General features: G+C 44.8%; 1 protein-coding gene across 2 annotated transcripts in view; it reads left to right on the top strand.

Moving 5' to 3' along the window:
• Nucleotides 1–982: 982 nt before the first annotated feature.
• The window catches only part of DYNC1LI2 (dynein cytoplasmic 1 light intermediate chain 2), a 41177-nt gene continuing 16577 nt past the window's right edge, over nucleotides 983–25582 (top strand). Inside the window, exons 1-4 of one of the 2 annotated variants that reach the window (XM_075838633.1) lie at nucleotides 983–1146; nucleotides 6962–7035; nucleotides 7780–7896; nucleotides 13282–13512. In XM_075838633.1, the coding sequence (XP_075694748.1) occupies nucleotides 1022–1146; nucleotides 6962–7035; nucleotides 7780–7896; nucleotides 13282–13512 (547 nt within the window). In that variant the 5' untranslated portion in view covers nucleotides 983–1021. Of the gene's footprint in view, nucleotides 1147–1178; nucleotides 1291–6961; nucleotides 7036–7779; nucleotides 7897–13281; nucleotides 13513–25582 lie in introns of those variants that run through there. The other variant, XM_075838634.1, reaches the window with a different exon arrangement.

A 25582-nucleotide genomic window follows, 5' to 3' on the forward strand; every position in this document is an offset into this window, starting at 1 on the left:
AACATCACATGTGGGTGCTGGCTGTATTATAAGGCCGATACCCCGCTCTAACGGCCGATCCTGGCAGTTTAACCCCTTGAAGGCTTCAGACAATGGTGAATGTGGCATCTAAGTGATTCGATAGAGGGGGTGGACTCCGTCAGTCACCACATCGGCGTCCCCGTGAAGCGACTGCAGGTGCTGATGGGTTGCTATGGCGGCCAAGGGCCTAAGAATAGCCCCCAGGACTTTCATGTACGTAAGCCCATTAGGCCCTGCCAGAGGCAGCACCTACTAGGCTGCCTGTCAGTGTAACACTGATCGGCATAATACATTGAAATACTGAAGTACTGTAGAGTATTATAAAAGCGATCAGAGAAATGCAGGGTTAAGTAAAAATACAATTTCAAAAAGTTTTTAGAAAAAAATTATTCCATTATTGTAAAAAATCAATAAAAAAACCCCTGTACATAATTGGTATTGCCGCATCGATAATGACCCATCTGATAAAATGAACATATTATTAATGCTGTACAGTGTGCACAGTAATAAACCCGCACCCCAAAAACAAAATAAAAAGCGATCAAAAAGTTGTGTCGTAACCAATGGCAACCTATATTCCGTGTATGGTGTTCTCACATGGGCTACTGCGGCGTCAGCAAATTTGGACAGACACCATTACAAAATACAAGCTGTCAGAAATGGCGCCTGCAGGGGAGCGGCAATAAGTGAAATCCCAAAAACACTGTTGTCGTATTTAATTATTTGTTTCAGCTTGCAATTCGTTTATATAGCAATTGCTGGCAAATTCCCTTATATAATAGTCAGTGACTACAAAACTGTTATAACCAGTGATGTAATATAAGAAGAATTATTGAACGCCTTGACATCATCTCATGTAATGTCACCATCCTACCAGCAGATGGCAATGTGAAACAAGGGCGGCTCCTTTAGTCATGACCTCACCCCTGTCCTGAAGACCCAGACGCCTAAGCTGTTCCAACTATTGCCTGATACCAGACTCTACGAATACGTCTCTCTAATGACAATTACTTCACAGAATACGGTCTTACTAGGAGTTCTACTTTTCTGTTATGCCACTGTCTGTGATAACGTGAGCAGAAAGCTACTCGTCCTGTCTCAGGCATCTCTAAAGTCACCTCAAAGGTGGGTCCTCGGAAGAGTACCGGGTGATGTCATTCTTTGTGGTGGCCGCAGTGGCAAGATGGCGGCGGAGAGGAAGCTGCTGGGCGCTGACCGGGGGGAGGCACCGGGAATGGGGGGCGAAGAAGACGAGGGGCAGAGTTTATGGTGAGGAGGATGCTCTGGCTGCACGAGGACGTTGTATGGCGCTGTCACTGGGAGATATCATCCGGCATTACAATAGTGACAGCCTATTATGGGGAATGGGTCGGGTGCGCGGGGACACGAACGACACCAGTCATGATGATAGTAGTCAGTCCTCAGCATGCATGCTGGGAGTTGTAGTCCCAATATGGCATTCTAGGACTTGTAGTTCTCAAAGCTGCTGGAGTCGTATTTTTATTATGTCTCTCGTAGGCCTCATTGATTACCACTTCCTAATAGTAAAACTGGCCTAGTTACACATAGCAACCAATCACAGTGCAGCTTTCATTTTTTTAGGGCAGGTGAAGAAATGAAAGCTGCGCTGTGATTGGTTTCCATGGGCAACAAGGCCAGTGTTACTAGACAATGTTGATAAATGTTGCCCTATGTGTCTCGTATTTCCCGTCACTATGATGTATTGTAAATGGTGCGTTCCATTGGCGCTGCCACCCTTAACTCCAATAATAAAAATGCTGTCGCCAGGTGGCGTAACTTGTTTATACATTTGCCGCCCCGTTAAATGTAAACTAATGTCTAAACTGCATGTAGTAGTTACCCCTGGATTATGTAGAGTCTGTGACATGGACGTCCGTTTTCAGGAGTTTCTTTGTTGATGGGGGAGGTTGTAATAATCATACAATCTTGTAACAATTGATTTCTGTAGCCGCATCCGTATTAAAGGGTTAACTGTCCGATAAATATGAGAACATTCGCCTGATAGAATCTTAGTCTTTTTGTCTATGACCGTTTTTTTTCAGGGGTCACTTATTTATTGTTTTATTCGTGTGAGGAATTTGTGTTGTGTATTTTTTTTAATATGAATTTGTCGATAAAAAAAGTAACAAGTCTGTAATGTAAAATATGTAACTATTACGATGTGTCCATGTACAATGAATTAACTGTAATGTTTATTTAGAGGGATGCTTCATAATAGATCAGTCTGACAGCTGCTGCATCCCTGCTGATTGTTTCGTTAAAGTCTGTAATGGGAGATTGTGTTTGACGCTCCACCTTTGATCAACATTGGTGCTATAGTCAGAAAATGTGAATCCAGCATCCATATCGTATATCTTCATTATCTTTCTTTTACTGCTGTGGAAAACATCTGTTGCTACATGGAAACCGTCAGCAAGCTGGTGTTGACGGATGTTATTTTTTACTCAGTGCTTTTATCACGGCTCATTACGGCTATATGTATATACGACATGGGTATATATTTTTTTATATATGCTAATCGGTCTGTCTTTGAACTGGGACCCCCCCCCCACGGTCACTAGAATGAAGAGATCCTTGCACCCTTTTAGTTCGGAGAGTCCTGTCAGCGGGTTTACGTTGGATTTCAATGGAACAAGCTGCTGACAGGGATCGGAGATTTGAAGATCAGTGAGATCAAAGTCCGAGTATGATGCTGGGACGTTGACCACTTCATTCTAGTCCCTATTTTCTTAATATCATGTAAATTCTTATAACTGGGCTACTAAAGTCAAATTGGCTTCATAAACGGCCCATTTCTGCCCGTGGTATCATGTGGTAATGAGCTGAACTTTTCTGAGTTGTCATCTGACATAGTTCAAAATAAAACCATAATAACAACGTTAATCAGCAGGTAATCTGCTTGCTGATGGTTTCCCTGTGTCAAAAGTTTTTGCCTGATTAAAAATAAACAGGAAATAAGTGAAAACAGGTAACAAGAGAGTGAAGATATATTAGATTTTTATATTTTTGATTATAGGACCAATGTAAATCAAAGCCGGAGTTTTAGTCTGTGTTTTTTGTGAAAATCTAGTCTGATCTATGATATGACAGCAAGTTGTGAACATTGATTTACTGTGATGTAAGGATGAAGTTATTGGTTGCATTGTATAGTCTTGGGGTTGATTGTGACTGGATAGCGGCTACGACCCCTGGGAGGACATAGATTTAGTTGTTATTGGCTCCTGTGCCATTGAAAGAATTTACGACATAATTGCATAGAAAAGTTTATTCAAAAGTTATTGGTCTTTTTCCCGTCCTGCTGCTGGAAAGGTGTAAAACTTTTATTTGCGGTCGACTTGTTCATCTTCCAGCACGGTGAATCGTCACACGTAGAGCGAAGCTGTATATACTGCAGGGCTGTCAGATTAGTCACGCTGGCTGTCATAGAGCGCCGTGCCTGTCCATACCTCTCCCATCATCCTGTCATCACCGGCGCCAAGGGGAAATCTCAGGTTTATCCTGTGCGGCAGATCATGTGTCCCAGCAGACCGTATAGGCCACACTGTTTGGACCAGTCCCTATATACATCTATATGGCTAAAACCTAAATAACCAAAATAACCGCTATTACCTGTGTATCACCACCTTTCCCAGAAACTGATATAACTAAAAAACGACCCCTTTAAAGAGGATATGTATTTTTCTTAGACCTATGCATTGCGCGGTTCCTCTGTTACTCCTATTGGTTATATATGAATCCATTTAGGGTATTTTCACACTTTGCAAGTTTTTCCGTCCTAATTTTCTGTGCGGAAATTCCGCAACATTTTCACAAGAGAAATTGACATGCTGCACATTGAGAATCTGCACTGCATGTCAGTTTCCGCTCTACTCCGAGATCTGTTAAAATCTCATCTGCTTGGCTGCTACTGTTCTACGCTGCGGATTTTCTGCAATCAAATCTGTTGCGGGAAATTGGCAGCTACTCCGCCCCGTGTGCACATACCCTTACAACTGGGGGTCACGATTCCCCTCGGTAATGGGGCGTACTCCCTAGATACTGACGCTGGCCCATCAGTACTGACATTGTCAGATAGTGTAGGTACACATCCTATTGACAAGGGCGATGGTAATGCCAAGTTTTCGATTTTATTCATTCATTTCCAGGAGGAATAGCAGAGTAACGGCATGACAAGAATAGATGCTCCAGCGTTATTATTTTATTGGGAATGCAATTATTTTCTGCAACAGACTTGCCAGGAGGGCGCTATAGATGTAGACATGTCTATGGTTTCCCTGTGTACAGCACTTTTCAGCTTTTACAGGCGTTGGTAATATTAGATTACAGTTCTGCCTTCTCTTTAGTGATATTTTGTAAAACTACCAAGCTCTGAGCTTAAATCCTTCCCTGCCTCGGGGATTACCACACCCAGGCTTGTCTAGCTGTGCGGATCGCGCTGCTTTCTGTCATTACGCTTTATGGCATCTATGAGTAAGTGCTAAGGAGCCTTTACACTAGAAAATCACCGGTAAAGTCCTTGAGTCGTCCTCATGTGAAGTCTTGTTAAATTCTATCCAGTTGTTTCTTAGTTAAATCCGTTTCTTGGAATGCTGGGTGACCACCAATATAGCAGTTATTGTAGATCCTACAGACATTGTCACTCTTTTCCCACAGTCATGAACAGCAAATCTGCCTAGTTATGTAATCCCACATCGGCCACTCCATACTGCTGCCAGACCAGACAGACCAGTTTGTGGGAAAGCTGGGTGACAACCTCTGTGAATGGTAATTGTAGCCCCTGGTAGATAAGGGCGACTCCTAGAAGTGTATGGACTGGGGATTTTTAAACTTAAAGGGTGAGTTCACACGTCGCGGAAATACTGCGGTTTTTCCACAACGGAATTAGTTGCTGAAAATCCGAAGCAAATAAACTAATCTCATCCACACGCTGCGTAAATACGGAGCGGATAAACCGCTCTGAAATTGACCTGCGGTGCGGAATTTTATTCTGCATCATGTCAATTGTAGTTGCGTAAACGCTGCTTATTTGTTTCGAGTTTTTCCCATTGAATTCAATGGGGAGGTGATTCCTGCAGCAAATAGCAGTTGTTGCGTTTTTTTGCAGCGATCCCGCCGTGAACAAACTCAACTCAGAAAAAAAATCGTCTCATACTTACCCAGAAGTCTGTGTTCCTCCCTCCAGTGCGGCCTTCTGGGATGAATGCTGCAGCCAATCACAGGCTGTAGCGGTGGTCACGTGAGATGAAACGTCATCCAAGGAGGCCGGCCTGCTAGCCGCAGGGGACGTTCTGGGCGATAAACTGCACCACAGCTTGGTGCGGCTTTTCGGACGGAATTCCATGCGGCACACGCGGCGGATACGCTGCTTGCTTTTTCGCAGAGTATCCGCCCCGTGTGAACTCGGCCAAAGGGTATCTGCACTTTCCAAAAACTTTTTATATGTCATAGACACATTTCAGATGTTTGATCGGTGAGGGTCCGGGTACCGAGACAAAGGTGCAGGATCGCTCATATGAGCGCCCTGCATCTTCTGCTGTGATTGGTGCTCCTTGTAATGCAGACAACGGGCTCATAAACTTTCCATGTGCCGTCTTCAGCCTGACCAGGAGCGCCAATTGCAGACAAAGGTGCAGGGCACTCAGCTGAGCGCTTTGCATCTTATGTGGAGGTCACAGCACCCGGACCCACTGATCAAAATGTCTTCTATGTCTCTATGACATGAAAAGTTTTTAAAATGTGCAGATATTCTTTAAATATTAGATTTTGGAAGTAAATAATCAAATCGTGATCTCTGAGGATTTTTACTGTCCTCAAATACGGATCTGTAGTCATCCGCAAATCATCCACCTATCTTTCATTCTGTCTGCAAATACGGTCCGTAGTACATCCATATTTGCGGATCCCCCCAAAAAAAGGAAAAGGGAGGCTACAAATGATGTCAGCAACAAGTGTCAACCCTTTGAAAAAGGTCTCCATGGTGAATCCTCTGCTGTCGCATAGCAACGCTTCAGCAATTATGGACGGCTACAGATACACATCCATAGCCGTCCGCAATTGCGGAAGCGCTCATAGACTTCTATGGTATATGCGAGTCCGTGCCGCAATGGGGATCGCTGTTCGTGAACAACTGATCATTGAGGCGGCTGTTATTAGGGCAGGGGTTGTGTTCATGACGCCACTTATTTTAAAGGGGCATTCCCATCTTACACATTTCTGCTTGATAGGTGCAGATCCCTTCTGGGACCCTCACCTGTTGTTAGAGGGGGACTCCCGGGACACCTGTTTGCCGATTCACCGCGTCCGCTTTCCCCATTGAATTCAACAGAGAAGTGACCGCAATTGTACAGTGTCCTTTCTATTGAAGTCTGTTTGAGTGATGGAAAGAGTTGCACCAATCAGGCAGGAATGGCATATCCTGCGGAAAATAGGACTTCCCCCTCTGTTTGCCCTGTGCGTCTTAATGGCTGACAAATCAAGAACCGGTTTATTGTAATTGTATAAAGCAAATTCACTCCTCTCCATTGAGAAAAACGCACAAATAGATTGATCAGATGCCATTATTCTGAAGGAGCTTCCATATCTGACTGCGCTACGTTTAGTAATGCATTAATAGGTTGGTGCTGTAGTAGGTAGGAAACACTTCGGTTTTACCGTGATGTATTGTTACTATACAGCAGCGAGCCGGGGAGATGCACTGCGGAGATCGCTGAGCTGATAAATAAAATATCACCCTCCCCCACCTGTTTAGAGAGAGATTTTCTGGTTTTAGGGCTGAGGTTTTTATAATGGGAATATACGGCAAATAAAGGTGGAGTTGAGGAGGCTCAGTAGTTGCTGTAGTAAAACCTGGTCTATTCCCCTCGTTCTTGCATTCGTCGTCCACTTACAACAAACTAACCCATCTTTTTATCTTGTGTAGGTCATCCATTCTCAGCGATGTTTCTACCAGGGCACGGAACAAGCTACCCTGCGGGAAAAATATCCTGGTATTTGGTGAGTGGCATCCTGTACTCTTCTTCCTATATTTTGAATGGATCCATCATATTCTTGAGCTTCAGGTGAGGATGGATGTGTAGCTGGCCATACGGCGGTAGATGTTTTACTAGGGTTATGTTCACACAGGTCGGATACGCTGCGTAGAAGTGCACACCGCGTATCCGACCTGGAACCCGTAGGGAATTCCGACCGAAAAATCACACCAAATTGTGGTGCAGATTTTTTTTACCTGAATTGCCACTGCGGAAAGACGTGCAGACAAAAAAAAAAAAGGCAATTTATTGCTGCAATAAAATTGACAGCTAATCCGCCCAGCGCGCACATACCCAAACACCTATGGTGAGCAGTGGACATATTACTGGGGACTACAGAAGCCCAGTTTGGAGAAGGACTGCCGAGTTTTCCATACACAGTGTAATGGTTGGCCCAGTCGATTGCATTTCGAATTCATGTTTTCTTAGGATAACTTCATCTTACGTTGAAAATTTTGTAGGAGACCCCCAATCTGTCAGGTGAGGCAGCCACCAGCCGCCTCCTCATCCACGGAGAGATTCAATAGGGAGATGTCCACACCAGCACAGCTTTTCCCATTTTAGTCTATGGGAGTTACAGAAACAGCCCAGCACGCTTTAACTATATGAAGAGATTTTTGGTTTTGTAAGATAAATGTTTTTTCCCAATTTATTATTTCTCGTGCATTTGCATTGTGATGAGGCTTCCTCATTTATCCTTTCTGTGCAGGGGAAGATGGATCAGGAAAGACGGCGCTTATGGCAAAACTACAGGGAGCTGATCACAACAAGAAGGGACGAGGCCTGGAGTATTTGTATCTGAGCATTCATGATGAGGACAGAGATGGTGAGAAATATTCCACTCCAAACCTTTCATCATCCCATTTTAAGGACTATAAACTTTTTATCACATTTGCCTGATACTCTCCATCCAGTGTCTGTGGAGCTGGTCAGATGACCCCTCTCGACCAGTTAGCAGAGAGCGATCCATTTTACATACAGGACGTTATCCCTCGCGTAGCTTTGTTACAGCTTCTGAAAGATCCCTTGATTTAAAGGGGGCTTGCAGTTTTATGGAAATAAAGCTTAATTATTTTATAATACTGAGATTGTCCCCGCCTCTAATATTCTTTGTATGTCATGACATGTGCTTGCAGTCAGTGAAAGGAATCATTGCTTAGTTTCATAGGCCTCTTCTGATCATGTCCTACTCATACAGGTACTGGGCTCATCACACGATACAGGTGTATCCGAATTGTGCATCAGTGTGCGCAGGACCTGATCAGGACAGGTTTTCAGTCTCTGATTTTAACCAAGAATGTTTCAATCCACTGACAGCTAGCAAAGGTCTTGAAGCTGGTGAAGAATTGAAACACTAAGTATACTGTGGAATTCTTCTTTATGATTCGTCGGTCTGGACAAGGGCAGATTGTTCTTTGAGAGAGTTTTACATGAGGCCCCCAATTGTATAAAGTTAGTTGTTTACCACTCTGCTCCTTCTTCTTCCAAAAAACATGGCATTGAGGTTTTTGACTGAGGGAAGTGGTACTTCCCCATAAATTTCATCCCACCCCCCGCCAATATGACTCACCTCTACAGCAGTGATCTTCAATCCCTACCAAAACTACAACACCAAACGGAACGTGACAGCTTTTACAGACTTTTTTTCTTTTAATCATTTTTTTAAATAGCACGCAACACTTTCTGTTTGTTTTATTACCTTCCTCTCTCTTTTTGTCTTTTTTTGCTTACATAAAATGTATGTGGTGCTGTAGAATGTACACTACCGTTCAAAAGTTTGGGGTCACCCAGACAGTTTTGTGTTTTCCATGAAAACTCACACTTATATTTATCGAATGAGTTGCAAAATGACTAGAAAATATAGTCAAGACATTGACAAAGTTAGAAATAATGATTTTTATTTGAAATAATAATTTTCTCCTTCAAACTTTGCTTTGGTCTTGGAATGCTCCATTTGCAGCAATTACAGCATTGCAGACCTTTGGCATTCTAGCTGTTAATTTGCTGAGGTAATCGGGAGAAATTTCACCCCATGCTTCCAGAAGCCCCTCCCACAAGTTGGATTGGCTTGATGGGCACTTCTTGCGTACCATACGGTCAAGCTGCTCCCACAACAGCTCTATGGGGTTGAGATCTGGTGACTGCGCGGGCCACTCCATTACAGATAGAATACCAGCTGCCTGCTTCTTCCCTAAATAGTTCTTGCATAATTTGGAGGTGTGCTTTGGGTCATTGTCCTGTTGTAGGATGAAATTGGCTCCAATCAAGCGCTGTCCACAGGGTATGGCATGGCGTTGCAAAATGGAGCGATAGCCTTCCTTATTCAAAATCCCTTTTACCTTATACAAATCTCCCACTTTACCAGCACCAAAGCAACCCCAGACCATCACATGACCTCCACCATGCTTGACAGATGACGTCAGGCACTCTTCCAGCATCTTTTCAGTTGTTCTTCGTCTCACAAATGTTCTTCTGTGTGATCCAAACACCTCAAACTTCGATTCGTCTGTCCATAACACTTTTTTCCAATCTTCCTCTGTCCAATGTCTGTGTGCTTTTGCCCATATTAATCTTTTCCTTTTATTAGCCAGTCTCAGATATGGCTTTTTCTTTGCCACTCTGCCCTGAGGGCCAGCATCCCGGAGTCGCCTCTTCACTGTAGACGTTGACGCTGGCGTTTTGCGGGTACTATTTAATGAAGCTGCCAGTTGAGGACCTGTGAGGCGTCTATTTCTCAAACTAGAGACTCTAATGTACTTGTCTTGTTGCTCAGTTGTGCAGCGGGGGCCTCCCACTTCTCTTTCTACTCTGGTTAGAGCCTGTGTGTGCTGTCCTCTGAAGGGAGTAGTACACACCGTTGTAGGAAATCTTCAGTTTCTTGGCAATTTCTCGCATGGAATAGCCTTCATTTCTAAGAACAAGAATAGACTGTCGAGTTTCACATGAAAGCTCTCTTTTTCTAGCCATTTGGAGAGTTTAATTGAACCCACAAATGTAATGCTCCAGATTCTCAACTAGCTCAAAGGAAGGTCAGTTTTATAGCTCCTCTAAACAGCAAAACTGTTTACAGCGGTGCTAACATAATTGCACAAGGGTTTTCAAGTGTTTTCTAATCATCCATTAGCCTTCTAACACAGTTAGCAAACACAATGTACCATTAGAACACTGGAGTGATGGTTGCTGGAAATGGGCCTCTATACACCTATGTAGATATTGCATTAAAAAACAGATGTTTGCATCTAGAATAGTCATTTAGCACATTAACAATGTATGAGTGTATTTCTGATTAATTTAATGTTCTCTTCATTGAAAAAAACTGCTTTTCTTTCAAAAATAAGGAAATTTCTAAGTGACCCTAAACTTTTGAACGGTAGTGTATAATATTATATGAATCTGAAGATAAAAGAATCATGTTTGTATCATGCATATCTTATATCATTGTTTTTCTTAGGCCTCCGTATTCCAGCGAAGAATTCTAGAAACAATAGCGCAGCATGCGCCACTATTGTTTCCGGTAAAGCCACAGAAATCTGACAGAACCCATTAAAGTCAATGGGTTCTGTCGGCTGCCGGTACTGTCGGTGGTGTAACAGAACCCGCGCTTCTGGTAATTCCCTTGTTCTGCCTCTCTGACGGAGCAGAACAACGGAATGGCGAGCGCGAGATATGAATGAGGCCGTAATCTGGTGACGCTTCAGGATTTGGTTTCTGATTGGTTTGTGTCACCTTTATGCTGGCTGTAGACATTACATAATCACTATATCAACCGAACATATATGCTGATAGGCGAATATTTGTTTTTTTTTGTCACTGTTTTTTGCCACCCCCTCTGTACACATTGTAGAAAATCTGATCTGCCGTGTTGGAGATTTTCAGCAATTAAGCTAATGTAAAATTAAGTTTAAGGTGTTCTAGTTGTTGTTTTGGGCACGCTTCCATCACTCCTCACCTCCAGGGTCGCTATGTTTATCTTCCTGTCTTACAATGTTGTACATTTGACTGCAGATTTTTCTCTATGGGCCCTTTCACACCAAGCAATTATCGGGCAAATGAGCGTTCACAGAATACTCATTCGCAATAATTACCCTGTGTGAACAGGGCAACAAACAGCCGATGAACGAGCATATGCTTGTTCATCGGCTGATTGTATCGTTTTAAATTCCCAAAATAATATTGTTGTTGGCAGCACATCTCACTGTGTAAACAGGGAGACGTGCTGCCAAAATGATAGAAATTTGTGGGGACTAGTGATCATAGTTGCGAGCGCTCATCAGCATACTAGCTCCTTCTGAATGGACCTGTCTCGTTGATCGGCGCTCGTTGTACCGGCCAAAATGGGCCAATGTAAAAGGACCTTAAAGTGGTTTTCCCATCAGGGACATTTATGACATATCCACAGCTTGTCTCATAAATGTCAGATAGATGCGGGTCCCACCTATCTCTAGAACGGGGCCCCCAAAACCCTGTCCTACCTTTTTCTGCTCTGGCTGCCTGCCGGTCACTTCCTGACTCTATCGTCGGGAGTTGCAAAAACAGCGTAGCTCGCTGAGCTACCCTGTTTCCTTAACTCCCATAGTAGTGAATGGCAGTTACAGAAGAAGTGTAGCATGCGAGCTACGCTGTTTCCGTAACTACCATTCAGTTCTATGGGACTACGCTGTTTCCTTCTTCATGGTCGGAAATCACACGAGTCAGCCGGAGCACAGAGTGGTAGAACGGGATTTAGGGGGGCCCCTTCTAGAGTTAGATGTGGGTCCCAGAGGTGGGGACCCGCGTTTATCTGACAATTGACGTATCCGGTGGATATTTCATAAACGTCCCTGATGGGAAAAGCCCTTTAAGGCTCTATACACACAGCTGTATCAGTTCCATGTTGTACAAATCCGTAATATGGCACCCATGTAAATCGGCCCATTCTGTATTTCAAAATGCTTCCGATTTCATACAGAGACATACGTGGCATGTACCATCACATGCTGTATTATGGAGGTATTCTTCTAGGGATACCAAGGCACCATAAGTTGGTATATTGAGTGTCTACGGTTCCATAAAAACGTAGGGACTCCTTGTGCCGGCTGTAAGGGCTGTGTGCATCATGCCAGGTCTATGGGCAGCTATAGCCTCTTGCTTCAATGAGTAGGAATGGAATATAGAGTATGATATTCAGTCACATGGGATTGGTATTGACATTGGTGCTCAAAACGGGATAATATAAAAGGTGGGATGTAACGTCACATGACCGCGGTGTCCAGTGGAAGTTTTATCCATAGTGACGTAATGGTCTGAACTACCCATTGGCTGATGCGTTCATGTGACGTTACATCACTCTGGATGGTAATTAATAATACTGGACTGGTGGAGACCGTTGGTAGTGGAAAGAGAATTGGTAAATATGTGAGAAAGTCTTTAAGGTACCAGAGCCCTTTAAAAAAGATGACACATTGCCTCTCTAGGTGTGAACGAAATGTCTTGAATAGTTCACAGCATCCCATCAGCAGCCACTGTGTGAATAAGTCAGAGCTCGTATGTCTCGTGAGCTGAGGCAGAGGGAGGTGACAGCGCGATTTTCCTTTCTTCACCCAAATTTTTTGCGGTCGCTGAAAGAGTTACCAGCTGTGCGTAATGTTTATTCTATTATTGCGCTCTAATAGTCGTCGCTTACATTTCTATTATTTGTATGTGCAGACATTAATTTACATAATCTAGTACCATCAGGTTTCTATTTTGGTGAGCCAGACTATTTGCAGCTTGCAGTACGTGGCTTGCCGTCTCTCGGCAGCACGTTGCCAGCTATTTACGGCACCCGTCGGTGCCAAGCAGCAGCTGTGTGACAAATTATGGTTGATATTGTTCAAAAACAATGAGTGCTTTTACTGTGGGATCCAGCTCATTGCTTGGCTGCCATGCACATGAGCTCATTTCTGAATATATACATGTTCTGTCGTCTGTCAGATGCCGAGAAATGGCAAATTGTGGTTGAAAGCAAATACAGTGATTTTCCATATCGGAGTATTGTGCTGCTGACCTCTCCTGTCACGGACGGGTTATGAGATATCCTTTACCACTGGATATGTGAATGAGGGGGTGACATAAGTGCATTACTGTGTTTCCCCAAAGAGGAAGCCGCAATTGTGTAGATCCATGTAGCATTTAGTTATGGACCTGGTGTTCGTAAATAAAGGAATGACTGTGTTTGCTTTTTTGCCCGCAGATAATACGCGCTGCAACGTCTGGATCTTGGATGGAGACTTGTACCACAAAGGCCTTTTGAAATTTGCCCTTTCTGCGGACACAATCCATGACACTCTGGTTGTGTTTGTGGCAGACATGTCCAGGCCGTGGACGATAATGGAATCGCTGCTGAAGTGGGCCAGCGTCTTAAGAGAGCACATAGACAAGCTGAAGATTCCACCGGAAGAGATAAGAAACCTGGAACAGAAGAGTAAGTGTCCAAGAAAAGGTTCACCTTGTATCTTGTCTAAGAGGCTCGGTCACCAGATTATAAGTGCCCTATCTCCTACATAATGAGATGGGCGCTGGAATGTAGATAACAGTGGTTTTTATTTTTAAAAAAACGATCTATTTTTACCACTTTATTAGCGATTTTAGATTTATGCTAATGATTGGCTTAATAGAATCCTGTGGAATGTCTATTCACTGTCTAAACACTTCAGTATCGTTACTGTGTAAGTATAAGGCCTCATTTACACGAGCGTAATATACGCGCGTGCGACGCGCGTGCTTTTCACGCGTGTCGTACGCACCTATATTACTCTGGGGCAGTTTAGACGATGCGTGAATTTTGCGCAGCGTGAGTGCGTTGCGTAAAACTCACGACATGTTCTATAATCGTGCGTTTTTCACGCAACACGCACCCATTGAAGTCAATGGGTGCGTGAAAACCACGCATGCCGCACGGAAGCACTTCCGTGCGAACTGCGTGATTCGCGCAAGAGCTGTCAAAAGGATGAATGTAAACAGAAAAGCACCACGTGCTTTTCTGTTTACAAACATCCAAACGGAGTGTCAAATTAGAGACGAGCGAACCGAACTTCACCGGGTTCGGCCGAACTCGTTTTGACCGAACCCGGCAAAAAATGTTCGGGTACGCGACGGCAGGAGACAGTCACTGTCCACGGTGCTGAAAGAGTTAAACTGGTTCAGCACCATGGACAGTGACTTCCGATCACAATATACATGAACGTGTAAAAAAAAAAAGAAGTTCTGACCGAGAACTCCCGGCTTCTTCCTCCAGTCTGACCTCCCGGGATGACAATTCAGTCCAAGTGACAGCTGCAGCCAATCACAGGCCAAGCACAGCCTGCAGCCAATCACAGGCTGCAGCGGTCTCATGGACTGCCGCGTCATCCTGGGAGGTGGGGCCGGATGACAAGAGAGGGACGCGTCACCAAGGCAACGGCCGGGAGACCGGACTGGAGGAAGCAGGAAGTTCATGGTAAGTATGAACGTCTTTTTTTGATTCACAGGTTGGTGTCTATTGTGATCGGAACTCACTGTCGAGGGTGCTGAAAGAGTTACTGCCGATCAGTTAGCTCTTTCAGCACCTTGGACAGTGACGGGCGTCGACTAGCCTCATCTCTATGATGGCGGCTGCGCGAAAATCACGCAGCCGCGCATCATACACGGATGACACACGGAGCTGTCAAATGCCTTTTGCACGCGCAAAACGCAGCGTTTTTTGCGCGCGCAAAACGCACACGCTCGTGTAAATCAGGCCTAAGACAGCACATAAGGATCTAGCAGGATCCCTATGCGCTGAGTAAATGAATGGAGAGGAGTGTATGACGCTGATTGGTCAGCGTCATACACTCCTCTGTACAACGCCCACTTGGTCTAAAGTAAAAATACGCCCAGTTGGGCATTAAGCAACTCATTAGCATAAACCAAAATCGCTTATAAAATTGTGAAAACAGATCGTTTTATTAAAGAGGCTCTGTCACCAGATTTTGCAGCCCCTATCTGCTATTGCAGCAGATCGGCGCTGCAATGTAGATTACAGTAACGTTTTTATTTTTAAAAAACGAGCATTTTTGGCCAAGTTATGACCATTTTCGTATTTATGCAAATGAGGCTTGCAAAAGTACAACTGGGCGTGTTGAAAAGTAAAAGTACAACTGGGCGTGTATTATGTGCGTACATCGGGGCGTGTTTACTACTTTTACTAGCTGGGCGTTGTGTATAGAAGTATCATCCACTTCTCTTCACAACGCCCAGCTTCTGGCAGTGCAGCACTGTGACGTCACTCACAGGTCCTGCATCGTGTCGGCACCAGAGGCTACAGATGATTCTGCAGCAGCATCGGCGTTTGCAGGTAAGTCGATGTAGCTACTTACCTGCAAACGCTGATGCTGCTGCAGAATCATCTGTAGCCTCTGGTGCCGACACGATGCAGGACCTGTGAGTGACGTCACAGTGCTGCACTGCCAGAAGCTGGGCGTTGTGAAGAGAAGTGGATGACACTTCTATACACAACGCCCAGCTAGTAATAGTAGTAAACACGCCCCGATGTACGCACATAATACACGCCCAGTTGTACTTTTACTTTTCAACACGCCCAGTTGTACTTTTGCAAGCCTCATTTGCATAAATACGAAAATGGTCATAACTTGGCCAAAAATGCTCGTTTTTTAAAAATAAAAACGTTACTCTTATCTACATTGCAGCGCCGATCTTCTGCAATAGCAGATAGGGGCTGCAAAATCTGGTGACAGAGCCTCTTTAAATAAAAAGCACTGCTGTCACCTACATTACAGCGCCCATCTCCTTATGTAGGAGACAGGGCACTTATAATGTGGTGACAGAGCCTCTTTAATAAATAAGGGATTGTGCACAGAACACCTGCACTGCTGAGAGCATGGTATCGTCATGAAGTAGGTCCCCCGATGCCCAGCTGATCATGATCGCTATTACGGTTGGTGACCTTCCCTGGTTTTGTTGTCAGAGAAACTGTGGTAAGTGCTAATTTTGAAGCCAGTGGATACCCAGGTAATGCAAGGATTCCAGCAACCCTCCGCAGCGAGAGCTTTCCCTCTATTACCTTCATATGCCCCTATAGGAGGTATGGACAGGTAGGGGCTATGCTGCCTGTCACATGTGAGGGATCTATGAAACATTCCCGTCTGTCTGCTTAAAAGTTAACTAAACTTTTGACATGTCATAGTGACATGTCAGAAGGCTTCAATGCTGGGGGTTCGAGCACGGAGACCCCCACCGATCAATAAAACGAAGTGTCAGAAACGCTCGGCTTTCCTCGTAAAGCCGAGCAAGTGGTGTACGGACTGGTAGCCGAGAAAAGTAGATCAGAAACGAAGCAGCACAGCGCTCACCGGGCGCTTCTGCTGCTTCGTTTTAGCGATCGGTGGGGGTCTCAGTGCTCGGGACCCCACCAATCAAAACTTCTGACATGTTACTATGACATGTCACAAGTTTTTAAATTTTAGTTACACTTTAAAGGTCGGTGACCTCCTGGACGGCAGTGTCCCCTGGCAAGTGGTTGTCTACCCCATTCCGAAAGTAGGATCAAACAGAGGTGGCAGCGCTTGTATCATACTCAATGCAACGATGCACGTAAGCTTAAGGGGGTTTTACACTGGCCGATTATCGGGTAGACATGCGTTCATAGAAAACGTAAACAGGGCAGCGATCAGCAGATGAACGAGCAAACGCCCGATCACCTGCTGATCGTATTGTTTTAAAAAAGTTAAATATTATTGTCGTTGGCAGCACATCTACCTGTGCAAACGGGGAGACGCGCTGCCAACATGATAATGTATGGGGACGAGCGATCGGAGTAATGACCGTTCGTCCCCATCCATAGCTCAATGTGGCAGGAGCCAACAAGCACCGATCAACAATGTCTCGTTGATCGGCACTCGCTGCACCGGCCAAAGTCGTCCGGTGTAATAGGGCCTTTAGTCTGTTGTAAACACTCTAGGATACGTCTTATTAAAGGGGTCGTACAGTTTTGAACGGGGAGAGGTTGTCCATTGCAAATCAAGTCGTTCTTGCCTGCTTTCCTGCAGAGGGGAAGGGGTCCTTCATTGGGGGAGATAAATAACCAGACATCCTTTTTAATTCCATGATATCATGGACAAGTATAGCAGCACCCTTTATTTAGAAAAGCAGGACTCCTTGTCCTCACTGACTGTGCATACAGTAAATCGATGATGGCTTTATTCCTGTAAAACAGAGGAGTAACCAAGGCATTCGAGTGGGAAACTTTCTATCTCGGCTTGAACATTGTCTCTGCTATTTACAAAAGGAGGTAAAGTTACAGGTGTAAATATTCCTTTTCTGTGGAACCTGATATTTTCCTTTTGACCTAAATCAAATCTGAACTATTACCAGCGACTGTTCCAGGGCTAAAAGTGTAACTAAACATTCAACAAACTGGGGCGTGGCTTAGCGGCATATGTGAGCAGACGCAGGAACCGGAGCTCCCGCTGCCGATATCCTGATACGCATCCTGTGGCTAAATTCTTCTAACGGAGACATACCTGTGCAGAGAGGGGAGAAGGAGGAGAACCTGGTGACACTATTCTGCAGAATCTGGAGGCTGTAATGACCCGTTCAAGGAAGTCTAAGGCGGCAGAGGAAGGTGAGCTGGGATTACAAGATGGCGCCGACATGTGCGTGATGGCAGAGAGCAGAGACCTGAGAGGGGCGGCGGCATCCCGACTGGAGCGCTTTGCCAGAAAGACACCCGTGAAGGCAGATGATGGAGGAGGGATGACAGGTGGAGGGAAAAAGCAGGCAGGCTGCTCCGGGTCCAGATATGAACCGCTGCGGGCACAGATGGACTCAGAGGAGGAGGAGGAGAATGGAGAAGATGCTGCAGGCAGCTCAGGAGGAGGGCTGGATCGAGGCCCGCACAATTCAAATAAGCCTGGGCCTACGCTGGCAGATGTTTTTTCGGCGGTAAGCCTATGTAATGCCACGCTAGCTAAACTCACTTGCCAGGTGGGCGGAATTAAGGAGGATATTTCCATAATACGGCACGATCTACAGAAGGTGTCGGAGCGTACAACAGCGGTGGAAGGTAGAGTCAGTGATGTGGAAGACAGAATGCTGCCCATGAGGAGAGATGTAAATGCGGTAGCTGTGGATGTTACTTATCTGTTATCTAAAACGGATGACCTGGAGAACCGTTTACGTCGCAATAACGTAAGGATGGTGGGAATACCCGAAAAAGTGGAAGGGTCCAATCCGGATTCCTATTTCGAAAAATGGCTACTGGAGGTGTTTGGTAAGGAGTCGTTGACACCATTGTTTGCGGTGGAAAGAGCTCATAGAGTACCAACTCGCCCGGGTCCACCTGGACGGCCGCCAAGACCTGTGCTGGTAAAGCTGCTTCATTATAAAGACAGAGATTTAATTCTTCGGCAGGCCCGGGAAAAGCAAGATATACGGGTGAATGGTGTGAAAGTGTCATTTTACCCGGATTTTTCTGTGGAGGTCCAGAAAAGAAGGATGCAATTTCTGGATATCAAACGACGACTGAGGGATCTGCGTGTTCAATACTCCATGTTGTACCCGGCGAAACTTCGAGTTGCGGCGCTGGGATCCGTACAATTTTTTGAGAACTCAAAAGATGCGTTAAGATGGCTGGACAGTCACGAGGATCGCCTTCGTCAGAATCGAGAGGAAGCTGCTGCGTGATCATCAGGTGGATGGTTGAAGAGGGGACTCTGCTTATTATGAAAAAGAAGGAGGATGTGCCGCACAGGGGAATAAGGCATTGTTTTTTCTGCATTTTATTTGCTGTTCTAATTTGGGGCTGCAGCCTCTAGGTTTATAATGCTGAAGGAAAGACAGAGATGTCAGTTTAATTGAAGATGTTGGAGTCACTAAAATGCTATATGTCTATGGTAGTAAGGTGGCGGGAGGTTTGTGGTTCTCAGGTTTATATTGCGGGAAAAGATGTGTTTCTGCAGTGTAAATGGGAAGCTGAACAGTCACATTGGTGGAGATTTCTTCGCCAGCCCGGGCCCTCTTTGGAGGGTAAGTTTCTGGAATGTTGGGTGGGCTAGGGAGGGGGGTGGAGGGAGGAGCATGTTTTGGAGGGAAAGGGAGTTGGAAATGCAGTACGCTCTGATTGGCACTGGATTCAAGGGTAATGGCCTCTGTCAGATAAAAAAAAATGGATAGATGGGGGGTAGGGTAAATCTTTTGTCCTGGAATGTGAGAGGTATGGGAGAGGCAACAAAACGGCGAGCTATATTTGACTTTCTGAAAGGGCAGTCTGCTGGAGTGATGGGACTACAGGAAACGCATCTTACCGCTGATACTGTGCAACAGGCACATAGGGTGTGGATTAGACACAGTTTTCACTCCTTTCATTCCACATACTCAAGGGGGGTTAGTCTCCTGGTTCATAGGGATGTACCTTTTTGCTGTTTGGCTTCCTTTAGAGATGGAGAGGGCAGATATGTAGGGGTACATTGTAAGTTGTTTAATTGGGAATGTATAATTGTGGTACTGTATGTACCTCCCCCATACTCTGTGGTTCCAATAAGAGAAGTGTTGGAAAGGCTGGCTAGTTGGCCGATTGTCCCGACTATACTTATGGGAGACTTCAACAATGTAATGGATATAAGACGTGATAAATTTCCAAAAGGGGGGGGGGGGGTAGGAGAGGCTGTTCTGACGCGGTTTGGGAAGTACATGATGGAGGTGGGGTACACGGATGTTTGGCGGGCAAAGTGGCCCTCTACTACGCAATATTCTTGTGTGTCATCTACTTATGGATCGTTGTCTAGAATAGATTTGATGTTTAGTAACGGGTTAGGGATTGAGTGTGTGGAAGGGGTGGAATATTTGCCAAGGTCACTGTCTGATCACTCCCCAATGATATTGAAGGTCCGAACTAGTCCGCAGATAGGGGGGCTAAGACTGCATTGGAGGCTAAATCCGTTCTGGATACGACTAGTGGGGGAGGAGATAATAACTGCGAGCTTGCAGGAGTACTTTGAGTTTAATAAAGGTACGGTTCCTATAGATATCTTATGGGACGCTATGAAGGCAAATATCAGGGGGGTGTATATTCGGGAAATCACGACCATAAAAAATAGATCACGACAGGTGGGAAAACATCTGCTGGAAAGGGTGACATTATCCGAGGAGAACCATGTAGCTAATAATACAGCAGAAACGAAGGCCCAGTGGAAGGTAGCCCTAAAATTACTAAAGGAACATCAGCTGGAACAAGCAGCTAATAAAAGGTTGTTTTTGCAACAAAAATACTATGAGGAGGGGGAAATGACGGGCAGATTGTTGGCAAATATGGCTAGACCTCAGCGGGAGGGTGCGTTCATCCACCAATTGCAGGACAAAGAGGGGACACTGGTTGGAGAAACAGGGGACATACTGGGTGTGTTGAAGTCCTTCTATACCGAGCTGTATCGTACGAGGGTAGATTATCCGGAAGATCTACTGACAGACTATCTAGAGGAAATGGAGTGGGTTACTTTAGGGGAAGAGGAGAGAGAGTGGCTGGAAGAGCCAATTACTTTGGAGGAACTGCAGGAAGCAGTGAGTTCTATGGCAAATGAAAAGGCTCCAGGAATGGATGGTATACCTACTGAGATGTACAAAACATATGGGGGGGAGCTTCTGCCAGAGTTATTAGAGGTGTTCCAAGATAGTTTTGCCAGGGGACGACTGCCGCAGACTATGTATGAAGCGGCAATAGTAGTCATTCCTAAAGAGGGGAAAGATCGAACACAGCCGGATTCTTATAGACCAATATCCCTGCTGTCCGCAGATGTAAAAATCTTGGCAAAGGTTCTGGCTAATAGGCTGACAAGAGTGGTGACTAAGGTAGTGGGCCCGGATCAGTCGGGATTTATGCCATCAAGATCTACAGCAGTTAATCTAAGAAGATTATTCTTGAATTTGCAGACAGAGGCTGCAGATACACAGTGTAGAGCAGTGTTGTCCTTAGACGCGGCTAAGGCATTTGATAGTGTGGAGTGGGGGTATCTGTGGGCTGTTTTGGAGCGGTTTGGATTTGGGAATAATTTTATAACATGGGTAAAATTGCTGTATAAGGAACCGGTGGCTAGGATTAGAGCCAATGGGCGGATGTCAGATTCCTTTAGACTGGGGAGGGGGACGCGTCAGGGATGTCCACTTTCCCCGCTATTATTCGCTCTAGCGATCGAACCTCTGGCAAATGTGGTAAGGCAACATCCGGGTATAGAAGGGTTTCGATGTGGGGAGCTGGAGGAACGCATAGCATTATATGCGGATGATATTTTACTATTCCTGGGAGAGATAGTTTGGTCACTGCCGTTGATAATGACCATATTGGAACGGTTTGGCAAATTTTCAGGGTTGCAAATTAATTGGAGTAAATCGACATTGCTGCCACTCAAACCATTGGAGGTGCCACTGGTGGTGGGGGGAATTGCTGTACCTTGTGTTAAGGAATTTAAATATCTGGGGATTAAGGTCTCGGTGAGGGTGCAGGATTTTGTTGCGCTGAATGTGAAACCATTATTGGACAAACTAAAAGATAAGACTAGAATATGGCTTGGACTACCACTTTCAGCGCTAGGAAGAGCAAACCTGATTAAAATGATTCTGATGCCTCAGGTTCTGTATGTGATGCATAATGCCCCAGTGTGGTTGCCTAAATACTGGTTCAGGAGAATACATAATCTGTTTAGGGACTTAGTGTGGAAAAGGGGGATCCCCAGGATTAAATTGGAAAAATTACAATTACCAACGGAAAAGGGAGGATTAGCTATTCCAAATGCGTGGATATATTACTTAGCAGCCCAAGCACAACATTTTAAAGGTTGGAAGAATAGGGAAGAGTGGGGTTCTAGTGGGAAACTGGTGCATCATTTGAGTCGGTGTGAGGATATACTAGAGGCAATGGAGTCTCATAAACTGAGGAGGGAGGCGAAAGGGAAACCGACTTTGCTATTGATACATAGGGTCTGGTGGGAATGCAAAAAAATACTGGGCGTTACTGGGTGCTCCAATTATATGCCTCTATGGGATAATCCATACTTATGGGAATTCCATATCTTGGACGGCTTTCAGGAGTGGGAACAAGCTGGGGTCAGATATGTATACCAGGTATATGAGGGGGGAAGTCTCAAATTGTTCTCACAGCTACAGGAGGAGTTTGGACTCCTACATCGGATGTTTTATCAATACCTCCAGTTGCGTCACGCGGCGCAGGCCCAGGGTAGATTGGTGGACTTGAGCTGCTCTACTATGGGAGTGATGGAACAGGTATTGGGAGCAAAGGACACTAAAGGGATTATTTCTGTGATCTATGGTACATTACTTTCCAAATTCCTTGGAGATCCGATGGGGGAGATCAGACGCAAATGGGAAGAGGATGTGGGGAATATAACGGATGATGAGTGGGAGGAGATACTTGAATCGCCCAAAATGCTCTCCATTAATGTAGCACACAGGAGGTCACAACTTTTTCTCCTACATAGAGTGTATAGGACGCCTAAGGTGTTAATGCAAATGAGACTCAGACCAACGCAGGAGTGTCCCAGGTGTTCGTTTGAGGGGGCAGACATAAAGCATATGTTCTGGAGTTGTCCGAAGCTGAATGATTACTGGAAGGAGGTTGGAGGCATGGTAGAGAGGGTATTTGGGAGAGTTTTTCCGTTAGAACCTAAGATCTATGTGTTGGGCTGCATGGGGGAAGAGGGAGGAGATGGAGCTGAATTACTGGCCATAAAAAAGGTTTTGTATCATGCTAGGAAACTAATAGCAAAATATTGGCTGAATACGGATCCCCCGGAGGTGTCTGAACTAGTGGGATACGTTAATCACACGGTGGCATTGGAACATCGGATATATCTAAAACGTGGGGCAATACACAAACACGATAAGCAATGGGGAAAATGGGTACACAATTATGGCACTGCAGGGAGGTAGAATACACCTTAAGGTGGAATGATCAGGAGGCAAGTATGGATATATAAGTAGGAGGCAGGAGAGAGAATGGTTATACGAGTCAGGGAAAGGAGGAGGTACTGCGGGGGGGGGGGGGGGAGTTGGGATGGAGGGAAGGGGGAGTTATGTTACATATAACTGTATATGATGTACAAAACTGAAAATGTATTGACTGTTGGACCCAAGTTAATGTACATGAGATGTATAATGTATGTTGTATTATCAATAAAAACTGGTTTGATTTAAAAAAAACATTCAACAAACTTCTGACATGTTATAGTGACATGTCAGAAGTTTTGATTGGTTGGGGTTCAAGCACTGAGACCCCAACAATAGCTGAAACGATGCAGCAGAAGCGCTCGTGTACTTTCTGTTCGGCTTTTTCTGGAAATCAATGTAGCGGAGTACGGGCTCTATAGAAAGTCTCTGAGCCCGCACTCTGATACATCAGCTTTCCGGAAAAAGCCAAACCGAAACGAAGCGACTGAGCGCTCACATGAGCACTTCTGTTGCTTCGGTTTAGTGATCGTGGGGGGTCTCCATGCTCGGACAACAACCAATCAAAACTTCTGACATGTCACTATGACATGTCAGAAGTTTGTTGAACGTTTAGTTACCCTTTGAAAGAACAATCCCCCTGTAAATACAAGTCCTGAGTGGTCCTCCCGTTCAGCACTTTCTTGTATCTGTTTGTAAGAAAGCTGGGTTGACAACCAATATGGCTGCCAATTCGTCTCTGCTATACTGACCAGTCTCATTACTTGTGCAGTGATTCTTTCTCAGCTCTCCTATCTCTACCTAGCTAAGCTTGATATTCAGAGTTTTGGGAAAGCTGGGTAACAACCGCTCCGGCAGCTGTAATTGTGGTTGTCACACAATTTTTCAAGAACTGAAATAACTAAGAATACTAAATATCATTTTTAACAACTTGAAAATTGTCAAGTCGGTGATTTATATTTTCTTTGGTGGCCGCCAGACCGTCCTGTGTTACTTCCTGTTGGGGGAGACGTGGATTGGACAGGTTGGATTTTAGGAGGAACGGTCACCTCTCCTGACATACCTGTTTCAGTAAATACTTGTATTCTTCCTGGAAATGTATGAATAAATTGACAACTGGGCTTGACCGTTCTTTTTTTTTAATACGGTGTGTCCCTACACAACCTCACTCTCTCAGACCTGGTTGGACAGTTTCAGACTGAATAGGAATACGCCCCCAATGACATGTTAACATGCAGATGTCAATTAATTTATACATTTCCAGGAGGAATAACAGAGGGACAGCAGAAAAGATGATCCAACATTGTTTTTTCATGGGGAAACTGACAAGTCCTCTTTAATAACCCGTCCTCCTGTGTGTTTGGGAGCGGCAGAGGTTTTCTCGGGTTTTCGCACCCTGGGTGCATCTCTCACACATGTTTGTGTTGAGCCGGACGTAGCTTGGCAGTCACTGTGTTGATCCGTGGAGAGGGAACATTCCTGAAGGCCTCTCTACAGACGTCTGGTGCAGCATCTGGTTCAGATCGTTTTCATCTAGAGACGTGAGACCCTTCTAAAGCAGGAGACGTCTACAGGGCCATTTGCAATAAGTAATTGCCAATAAGCGATTGTCAAGTGATATCTATTCATTAGAACGTCCATATATTTTGTGTGCGAACAATCAATTCCGTCTGTGGTGAATGATGGTTTTTATTGCTCATTTACACTGGAAAATTATCTTTATGAACGCAACGAATTGTTTAGAGTTTGTGCAATAAATTTCTATCCAGTGAGCGATTACTATACTATATCCGACTAAAAGTGAACTACCGACATGCTGCATATTTGCTGGGGAAGTTTGATTGACAACCTCTATCCCTATAGGGTGCTAATCGCTGGCTCTCTCTCTGCTGCAACACTACAACTCCCAGCATCTGGCTGTTGGGGCATGCTGGAAGTTTGTCGTTTTACAACGGCTTTTTTGCAGGTAACCAAAAAGCACCAAACCCACTCGGTCTGCAGCGTCTAAGTCGGTCACTCGGTCTGCAGCGTCTAAGTGTGTCTTGACTCTTGTAGTGATTCGCTGTTTTTTCATAGAAAGAGCAGGTGAATTGTATAAACACCCATTACATAGGACTTGTCTGCTGTTGATTTGAGCAGGGTCCTGGTGGAATCTGCCGTTTCCTTCCTCCGGCTTTTTTTATCAGTCTGCGGCGAATCTTTCTGTTCTATTTTTGGCAGACAATTATATTTGAGGACCTGAGATATTTGGCCGGCTAATTTTAGTTGCTCGTGGAAGTTCTCTTCTGTATATTTTACTTTTTCATAAGTTTACTAAAGAGACAAAAAGTTAAGACTCCTTGAGAGATGTCCATTTCCTCCTGGATTGTAATGTTAGACTGATGGGGCTATTCGTTATTTGGCTTGTCGATAGACATAGCTCTGATTTATACAAAGGATAAACTTTATCTACAGAAACCGGAAAACCAGACAGAGCAGGGGAGGAAGGTTTCTACTACTTCGGAATTCCTCATAGCGATAGACTACGCAGACTCCGGCTATGTTCACACGGCAGATTTTGCTTG

The sequence above is a fragment of the Rhinoderma darwinii genome, chromosome 9 (assembly GCF_050947455.1).
Source record: "Rhinoderma darwinii isolate aRhiDar2 chromosome 9, aRhiDar2.hap1, whole genome shotgun sequence".
Taxonomy (NCBI): Eukaryota; Metazoa; Chordata; class Amphibia; order Anura; family Rhinodermatidae; genus Rhinoderma; species Rhinoderma darwinii.